This window comes from Parasteatoda tepidariorum, chromosome 2, assembly GCF_982258835.1.
Source record: "Parasteatoda tepidariorum strain Cologne lab strain chromosome 2, Ptep-v5.0, whole genome shotgun sequence".
NCBI classification, from domain to species: domain Eukaryota; kingdom Metazoa; phylum Arthropoda; class Arachnida; order Araneae; family Theridiidae; genus Parasteatoda; species Parasteatoda tepidariorum.
The window spans coordinates 81,120,363-81,131,016 of record NC_141756.1 but is presented as its reverse complement, the minus strand read 5'-3'; the positions used below and the strand labels follow the sequence as shown (position 1 = coordinate 81,131,016).

General features: G+C 27.1%; 1 protein-coding gene across 1 annotated transcript; it reads right to left on the bottom strand.

Moving 5' to 3' along the window:
• Positions 1-4,960: 4,960 nt before the first annotated feature.
• Hat1 (histone acetyltransferase 1) lies at positions 4,961-9,090 on the bottom strand. Its single transcript, XM_043038847.3, has one exon. It carries the CDS (start codon positions 8,955-8,957, stop codon positions 7,719-7,721), a length of 1,239 nt encoding a protein of 412 aa, XP_042894781.2. The 5' UTR covers positions 8,958-9,090; the 3' UTR covers positions 4,961-7,718.
• Between the last annotated feature and the right edge of the window lie 1,564 nt (positions 9,091-10,654).

Here is a 10,654-nt window from a genome sequence, read left to right as displayed (position 1 = left end):
AGTCGAAAAAATTTTAAATTGTAAGGTAAATTGTAATTTTTACATAATTTTAAAGAATCTAATTTTACATAGAAAATACAAAATTTGAGCGAAATCAGTCGCATAGTTCCCAAGAAATCGAATTACGGAAGCAGTTTTGTTTTTTCTATAATATTAAGAATATTTTCTTGAATAAACGAGCATATGCTTTAAAAAATAATAGAGATCAATAAATATTGAAATATAATTAATAAAATTAAATTCAAGGCCCCACTCATAAACTTAAGGAATTAAAATAAAATACAGAAAATAACATAATTTTTTGACAAGGAAACGTCTACATGAATTTCCCTCAAAAGCTCGTTTGCATGATCTGACATATTCTGCGCCCCTGCATATAAGTAATGACAACAAATATTGAGAATCAAAAAATTTTAGAAATTGATATCAGTTATTGGCAACCACTTTTGTTGTAATCTAAAAAATCTGCCTAAATTATGACATAAAAGAATAAAATCAAGATTCTCAGATTAATAATAACTAATAGTTATTACCCATAATATAAACTGAATAGTTATAATATAGAAAATAATATTTATTGATCTTGAAGTATTAAGAGTTCCATGTTATTAGAAAAATCAATTAATAATTCCAATAAATTTGGCTATATTTTTATATATGATATATAATACATATCATACCTATAGTTGTAAATAATGCAATTGTGCATGATTTAATAACAAATAAAAGTTCCCAATAACAAAACAAAAAATGCCCCAGGATTTAGACTTTTTATTAGACTTTGAAACTTTCAGACAGGTTCTGACATGTCAAGTCAAAAACCAGTTTTAGGCCTCAAAAACCTAACCCTGATATAAAGACGGCAGATATGGTATTCGTAAAGGATGAAATTGCCATTAAATAACTTTCGTAAGATAAAAAAACTTCTATTCAAAGAAAGGAACATATTTATCTATTTCTTTTATTGCCTTGACTTATAAGAAATTTTTATACAGATCTACTCGTATTTATGAAAGTAAAATGTTTCGTGTTTCGGAGACTATAATAAGAAAACCATTGCAAACAAATTGTGCATTGCTTTTTTTTTTGCTTAGTTCAGAATGAATTCTAAACCATTTGCTCATTAGGTAGCTCTTTCTCAATTCTAAATAAGCACAGATTTACATTTTCACACTAGTGAAGTGCCTCCAAAAATACCTAATATAAGAGTGATAAGTTTTTCAAAATTTTGTAGATTAGCACAAAAATATATTTATTCAGGCTTCGAGTTATGAAATAAAAGTTTCCAAAGATCTCAGCTTAAACAAAACGTCATGACAAACACTCAACTCAAATGTGGAAAGGTTTATATAAAGTGATTTCTTGACAAGTAAAATGGAAACACCAATTACTTAAAGTGCGAAATCTGATCGCTTTTTGGACAATTGTTATTTGAACAACTTAGTTCTAAAAATTACTAAAAATTTATTTAAAAAATATTAACCTTAAATTATTAATATTAAAGCTGTTGGAAAGCATTAAAGGAATTATACACAATTCTTTTCATCTAAAACTACTAATTTTTTCACTTAGATAATTAGTATAATATGATTCAGTGTATGAAGTAAAAAAATTTATTAATAAGTACTAAAATTAAAATACATACCTTATTTGTGGCCAGATATTTTGCATATCGCCACATCTTTCCTATTGTTTTCAGTTCTCTTATAATTGACATGCACCAAGTATTTTTATGTCTTCCTCTTTTTCCATTGCTCAGAGGGTCTCAATTAAAAACTTGTATTTCTTTAAAATCCGTCAAGTAGAACAGATTTACATTAGTATTGAAAATTCTTATTTTAGTTGAATTTGTTTTTCCATAATTAACTGCTTCAGCTTTGTTCAATTTATATACATCTTCAGTTATTAATATTTCCAAGATATGTAAAACTGTTTTCCTCTTTTAGTTATAGTCATTTTCTAAGAAAATATTTTAAATGTTTACTAAATCTGGAACGACTATAACAAAACTTGCAATAGACATTACATGTAAAGTAAGTCCAAAATTAAAATATATATTAATTATTCCTTTCAATGTAAAAAGTGATTTTCTATCGTGTATATTCAATTGTATAATATTTTTACAATTCACTAAATTTTAAATAAGATATTTACACTTGATATTATACATTGAAATGCCAACGGTCAGTTGCATAGAATTTATTAAAAGATGAAAATTAAAAGTAATTTACAGAATAAAGAAGGAATACAAAAGAAATGAATAAAAAATAATTTCTGATATTATTTACTAAAATTTATGATCTTTAAAGAGCCTCATGAGCATTCAAAACACAAATTACAAAGAAAATACAATAAATGACAAAGAAAATAATACAAAATTTATGAATATCAAAGGACGATTTCACACAAATTATTGACAGTTGAACTAAAAACAAGAAAATACTTATGATCTCTAACAAACACCTTACGTAAAATTTCCACAGTTATATAGAATTTATTAAAGAAAAATACAGTAAAGGAAAAACTTCTAATATAAATCTTGAGCACCAAAAATTTAAAAAAAAGTACACTAGCTAAAATTTAAAGACACATGCAATATTGTTACTAGAGCACCGAAACATAAAAAACATTCGAAATAGACAGAAAAATGATTTTAGAATACTTAATTTCGTGTTAATAAGCATGTTTATTTTGTGATTTTAGCAAATTAAATATTCTAAACTCTGTAAATCTGAACATTTATAAAAGTATTTCCTAATATTCATCATTAAATAGTTTCTAACTTAATTATGAACCTAGAAAGAACACTAAGTTTGTGTAAGCTTTTAATCTAGTGAAAAATCGTTTACCGGGTAGCAGGGTTGGAGTTTTTGCCGGCAAAAAGGGGTTTTTGCCAGGACAGTGGCAAAAACCTGGTAAAAACCGGCAAAAACTGGTAAAAACCGGCAAAAACCAAATTATCTAAATTGTTGATTAAATATTATTACAAAATAATTGAAACAAATTTAAATCAATCATAAGGAAGAATAATTTTGAAACATTACATGAAAAAATTATTTTTAACATATTAATAATTAATATAAGGGTAATAATTTTTAAGAGATTGAAAGTTTTTGATCTCCTTTCATTTTAGAATCCTAAAATATGTTTTTTTACAAATAAATATTATTATTTGTATAATATTATTATTTATTATAAAAAATTATTATTTGTACAATAATTAACTACACATGTTGATAAGATATTTTATGCTTTAAATTATAGTTACATTACTTTAAAATAAGTTCATTTCACTGGAAAAAGAGAATAATCACAAATTTTCCAATCAATAATGTTTTAAACTACTAAAATGATATATTATTACATTATCATTTAATTATGGATAAATAATTTTGTTAATTTTTTTGTAACTATTTATATTCATAAAATATATTTCAATTTTAGGAATTTTGTATCAAAAATGTGTTTTTGTCCTCTCATCTTGGAAATATAGGTTTTTGCCACTTTTTGCCAATTTGCCTGGCAAAAACCTGTTTTTGCCAGGACGGTTTTTACCGGTATTTACCATGGTTTTTTCCACCTGCGGCAAAATCTTGCCAACCCTGCCGGGTAGTAAAAAACAAATTAAATAGCATTGTATTTTATTGGGTAAAAAAATAAGGACATTTTTATGACAGAAACACACTTTTAAAAAACTTCACATGATTTTAAAATTTTTTAATGATGTTGAAGATACACACCAGTGTTAACCGACTAAGTTAGTTTAACAAAAAGATGCTATTCACTTCTGTTCTTATGGAATAATGACCGAGAATAATACAATATCTACAATTAGAATGAAGCTATACAGTGAAACAATAATGAAATATTACTATATGAATGTGATGTGATAATTATAAATGCCAAGATCATACCAGCCAACATTAGAGAAATAAAATAACAGATTTTACTAGCGACATTCTTTAGGCAAAGAGTAAAGTTTTAGTTTCTTTATGCATAATCCTGTACTTCAAAAAGAGAAATTCAAAATTGGAAATAATATAAGCACTTACATATAGCGAAGTAAAACATACGTAATTCTTATAACTATTAACACTCAATATACTGCAGTGATGGCAATAGCATCATCTATTGAGGAATAAGAAGTATTTTTGACATCAGTGGATATTTTATAGCAAAAAAAAATTTTTTTTTAAACTTTTCTTCAACAAATACAGAGAAATTTGAGAAGATACAGGTAAACAAGAGATAGTCATAAACTACTGGAGACTTGGCAGGTATGCAAGATAAGCAAACAGATGAAAACCCTAAATAAAAAAATTCAGTGCTTAACTTTTAACTCATTTGCTGCAGACCTCAAACACGCATATGACAGTTACTAAATGTAGGTACAGTAGAGAACCGATTATCCGGAACGATCGGGACTATCGCTATTCCGGATAACTGATTTTTCCGGTTTTCTGAATCGCTACAAAAAACCGTTTTTTTAGTGTTAAAGCCAAATAAAAAAAATAATATTTGGAAATAATCTTAAAAATAAGAAAAAAAGATGAAGTAATACACTAATGATTATTTCTGAAATGATGGTAAGGTAAACATCTTTCAAAAAAGAAAGAAAAATCCTAAAATCTTATGAGGAAAAAAAATTTTTTTTTTAAAAATTGCGGGAAAATTTATCAAATTTCGTTCCGGTTTTTTGGTTTTCCGGTTTTCTGATTTCCGGATAACGGGTTCTGTACTGTACCTGCAGCATCCCATGCAGGTACCAGATTGGCAGCAAACTTGTTAAACCGTGAATCCAAAAATACCCTTTATAAAACAATATAAAAATATATACAATATTGGTAGATAATGAAATTTGAAACTATAATGAAATGAAAAAACAATGAAATTTAAAAAGTGATTTTAAAAAGGAAGACATTTAGATTTTAAATTTTAACAGAAAAATAAAACTGCCAGATTAGAAAACATGTTTTTATTTTTATAAAAATAGCCATGACTAAGTTCACTTCATTAGATTTTAAAAAAATGGACAATCTACTAGATTTACAATATCTGCATACATATTTCAGGAGTTTTCCTTTTAATCTTATTACTATAAAATAAATATAAATTTGATATTTGTAGAAAATAACTTCAGAAAAGCAAAATGTAGTCTGAAAAATTATCACACATTTCCTTAACATTATAAATCATTAGAAAAAAAAATTCCATAATGAAGGCACAGAATAAATAAACAGAACTAATTTTAAAATCTAATAATATTGAAACATTTTAGCTAATTAATAAAAAGGCAATTTTTCACTTTGTAAAAATTTTATGAAAACTGTATAAAAATATTGTAAAAAATTAAATAAACGTAAAAACATCAGATTAAATCACAAACTCAAATTAAATGCAAAATGATAAAATTAAACGCAGTTTGAAAATTAAGAACCTGTTTTGCAGAACTTGCAAAAAGGTCAAACCAGATGAAGTGGAAATGCATTAAAAACAAAGTGATTTATTAAATCTTTCATGCACTGTTTTTCTAACAGAAGAGATTCTGAGAAATATATATAAACATTTTGATATTTATACAGGAAGAATTTAATGTAAGCATGGGATTTTTAACTTTCTTAGAATGCTAACAGCATCAATCTTTCTCTTTAATCTTGTTGGGGATATTTCCGTATCTTGATATGTAACACCAACTACTATCGCCAAATGGATTTTAACTTGCAAATTTAAAAAATTTCTTAAAAATATGTAAACGTATGCTGGAGAATGACTACAAATTATACTCTTCGAGTTAAATCCCTTCTGTGATTTTTTTTAAAAGGTTATTTGTAGCCGTTGCATAGTAGGTGCACAGATTTGGCAATCATTCTGCAGCAAATCAAGATATAGAAATCTTCCTATCTTGCCTCCTTATCAAAACAAGAAAAAGCAATTTTGAATAAGGTAGTCTTAGAACAGAAAGTTTTAAAAAATTTTAAGGAACAATTTTTTATTTTATTATATTTTAATTATTAATTATATATTAAATATTTTATTATATTATAACCTTATAAGGCATTTTGTATAAAGTACTGCCCACAATACTTTTTCGTAACTACCATATCAGTTTAATCTATTGCAACAAGTTAAATTTGCAATTTGCAAAAAGTTTTAAACTAAACAACTTGGTACATACAGATGGTACTACTTAGAAAATATTTTTGAATACTATACTAAGGATAAAAACTTATTACAATGCAATGAAAAAATTTACACACTAACTGAAAAAAGTATTTTTCTCTTTACAACATTTCAACTGTGGTATTTAAATTATCATTAGTTTCAAAAGTTAAAATACCAACTATATAGCAACATTCATTTCAGAACAAACAATTTAGCTAATAAATTTGGCAAACGTAACTGATTAGACAACACAGAGTTCTCACCACCCATCACCATCAAGCCAAATATTTAAGAGATAAAATGAACAATGGCATTTTCCAAATCACTCAACCGTGTCAATGAACACTATTTGTCAGAATTAAAAAAAGAAAACTATCAAATGCAAATTAAAATAATAGTATATTGCAGATATATTTTAAGCAATCTATGTTATCCATATTATTTGTATGGGTAAAAAGACCAACAGATTTATATAATTTAGAAACTGCCTTTCAAAAATAAAAGCTAAAGAATAGTTTAAAAATTTTTTAATGTTTGTCTTAGTAATTTGACTTTTGTTTATCGAAACTTATAGACATTTTCTTTATGTAAAACACTAACATGCAATTTCACAATCCAGAGTAACTTATAATGCATCGAAAACAAGTGAGAACATTGATAACATTCATTCACATCCAAATTTATTAACACATTTTACTAACATTGTTGATTTGATAATCCAATCGAACATAAATAATCAGCGATAATGGCAGTTAAAAAAAATTACTACATTTTGCTTACATTAAAATTAATAATCAAGATGAATGTAATTAAATTTTGTTAATATTTAACCAATTTTCAAATAACCAATAAACATTTACTTCTTAAAAAAATTATTGTTAAAATCAGTTTAATCTTTTTTTTAAATATATATGGTAGTTGTTTGAAAGAATTTGTAATTTTGCAAGCTATCAGACACAGAACTAATTGGAAAATGAACAAAATCATTAGAACAGTTGTGTCAGCTGCAATTTATAAAATTTAATTGTCAGTCAAATCAAAATGTTTGACAAGCTAGCACTCAAATGCCAGTTAGTAATCCAAAAGAAAAAGGAATTTAGAACAACCTCCATTGACTACATACTTGGCAAATTTCTCAGCAGTTCCGATTCAAAATTAATTTTAGATATTAGAAACAAACATATTCTCAAAGCAAATACCATGTTGATTTAAAATTGTAATCACTAACTGAAGTTTTTAAAGCAACACAACACAGAAATATTACGTTAAATGATGGATTAAAACAAAGAATAAACTTTATATAAAGCAATCTAATTGTGATTAATTAAATAACTTCAATTGACTTATTTTTCACGAAAAATATTGGCAACACTCATTATTATACCATATCAAATTCAAACGTTCTTTTAATTACATGAGTATACTTCAGAAATTTTCAAAATTACACATGTAAAATGATGGATTAATAAATTTGAAATATTCAAGTAAGCATATTAATAATTAGTTTGTTAATTATTAACTTATTTTACATGAAAATCATAAGTTAACTACCATCATTACTTTCCCAATTCAAGCTCATTCAATCTATCAATTACATGCTTATATTTCTCTTCTAGTTCAGTATACATATGTTCCAGCTGCTCTATTCGTTGCTCTCGAGGAATAGGATCAACAGCAGCTTTTAACTCATCGGGTGTTAATGTCTTTTGCAATTTCTCCATATCCAGCTTTTCTCTCTGGAAAGGTATGTTTAGGCGATTTTTAACAGCCAATCGGTAGGCTTTATATTCATTTTTATCATCTAAATTGGTATTCTTAAGTCGCAAAATTTCGTACACTCGACGTGCTTGTTTCTTGTTGATTTTAAAATTATCTTTCGCAGCTTCCGCCATAGCCTTGCTAAAACCTTTAAGGAGATTTTCTTTCGAAAATGCAGGAAGTGTCTGACAATTTTTTGAATCTATCACATCTCTTATTCGCACAAACTCTTCAGAGGGATCTTCGACCGTAATATCAATAACATCCGAGTCTTTGATGTAACAATTGTTTATAGCTTCTAATAACTTTGTACCTAAACCTTGCTTTTGATACTGAGGCAATACTAACATTTGACTGATACGAGGCCGAAGTTTACATGGATAAGCATAATACCGATAAACAGTCGCATAACCAACAAAAGGATAGCACTCATCATCACCATCTTTGCAATGTTGGTGCAAAACGAAAAAATCCCACTTTTCATCCTCTTCATCAATGTAAGATGCTGCATCTATTAGCCATAACACAAGAGTTTGCATGCGTTGGTGATAATCCAGAAAACCAGGAGTTTCATTATCTGCGCGATATATTTTATAGAACTCTTCTTTTTCGTCGTTTTCAACAGAAAAAGAACTCAATAACTCTCCAAATGGCCTAAAATTGCTTTCTTTTGGCAGAGCATTCGTAAGGGCATCCAAGTCTTGAGAAATTTCCATTTCTAGTTTATCTGTCACTATCTTGTATACATCATCAGCTTCAACGCCACCAGTGTGTGCAGACTTTACCTTTTCGCGGTAGGACATTTGAAAGAGTGGTAATAAACGGCATGCTGAATACAAAAAGTTTACTTGAAGACCTATGTAACCAAATATATTTTCACTGTCACCAAAAAACTGATGGGTATATTCAGGGGGAAAGGAATTTTTGTCATCTTCAATATCTTCCGGATTTCGAACAAACTTCAACTTAATAACTTCATTAGCACTACATACATACTGATCTAAGCAATCTCCAGTATACTTTCTTTTAACTGCCATCTTTTTAACATTCAGAGAAAACTAAAACAAAATTTTCTGAGTTCTCAATTGAAACTAAAGAATTCGTGTTCGAAACTTTAAACTTTAAAAAAAGTTGTGGAAGAACCGCGCATCCACTGTTGCCAATCGCGATGAAAGGTTTTAAGTATTTAAAATAGTTCATTCCTTAAATATTAGGACAACAATGTAAAATTTAACTGAAACACTAAATAAATTTATAAGACATGAATAAAAATTTTACTTAAATTTATTTTTTAAATTATTATTTCCGCAATTTTTCATTTTTCAGAAATAAAATGACCAATCACCGAGTAAAATCTAATCAGAATTGATCATACAACATTCTGATTGGCTAATATTAGTATCGATTTCATCATTATCGCTTATTGTTATTTTAGGTTTACAATATTTGACTTTTCTAATCTTCGTTTGGCACACTTTGAATTTGTTTTCATTCGCTGTCCTTGGCTCGTTGAAAGTTTACAAAAATAAAGTTGAAAGAAATAAAATCCGTGGAAAGATCTCAACTTATTACCATTTCTTGACCCTCCTCCCTTCCCTCTACTCCTTTTCGCAGTTGTATAGGAATGCACTACGATATTTTCTCGTTTCTTAAAATTGTTCGTATTTATTTCTCAAAAATATTTTTTTTCTTAAAGTTTCCACAACGCTTTCTTTTAGAATCATGTTTATGTTAGTTTTCAGTTCCATATAGTTTCCTATCTTCAAATTATCTAATCTGTTTGAAAATTAAGAAAGAAACTAGTGTACTTCTTTCTCCTATGGCTCTCCACAAAGTTATTGGTACTCCACAAGTGTTATCATAGGTAGAGAGTTCTGCTCTACGCCACCTGTAGCCTATTTTTTAATCATCACTTATTATTCAGGGATTTAAATTTGTTTTAATGTTGATAAAAATGTGCTGTTTTATCAATAGTAGGACAAATGTTAATCCCTGAGTTATTATAACAATAATTTCGATTTAAGTGCTAATAAAAGCGGCAAAATAAAATTGATAACATTAACTCTGAAGATTTGAAAACTATTAGAAATACAAGTATAACCTTACCGAAATTCAAAATAATTATTATTTTTCATTTTAACTTTTGAAAAAATTTTGGATTTCCAAAAGTTATTAAATTAAATAATACGAAATAATTATTCATTGTAAAAATAATTACATGGAATTATCTTTGAATAAACGAGTTTTGCAATTATTTTCAATTTTTTTTTATTCATCAACTCGTTAATCGACTATTTATAAAATAAAAAAAAATTAATAAATATTTAATAAAAATTATTTTTTGCAAAGAATTAGCTTCGGATAAACGAATTTTTGATATCTTTGGATAAACGTTTGCTCATACATGCGTGCATATATATTAGATATATACATACGTACAGTCCGCAAAAAAAAAAAAGATATCACCCTGAATAACTTTTGTTCTAATGATCGGATTTTCACGATCTAAGTGTCAATCTTAATGGTTCCCGGGGGTGACCTCAAATATGCTAATTAATTAGTGCTAACTATTAATTAAGTTACGAAATCAGACACAAAAACGTACTTTCTCTGAATAAACATGTATTTTTTTTTACATATTTGGAATCCTGACCCTTAAAATAGGGGGGGTAGACAAAATTTCGAAAAAAAATGGGTTGTAAATTAGGTCGCAATAGGGATTTATATATCTGGC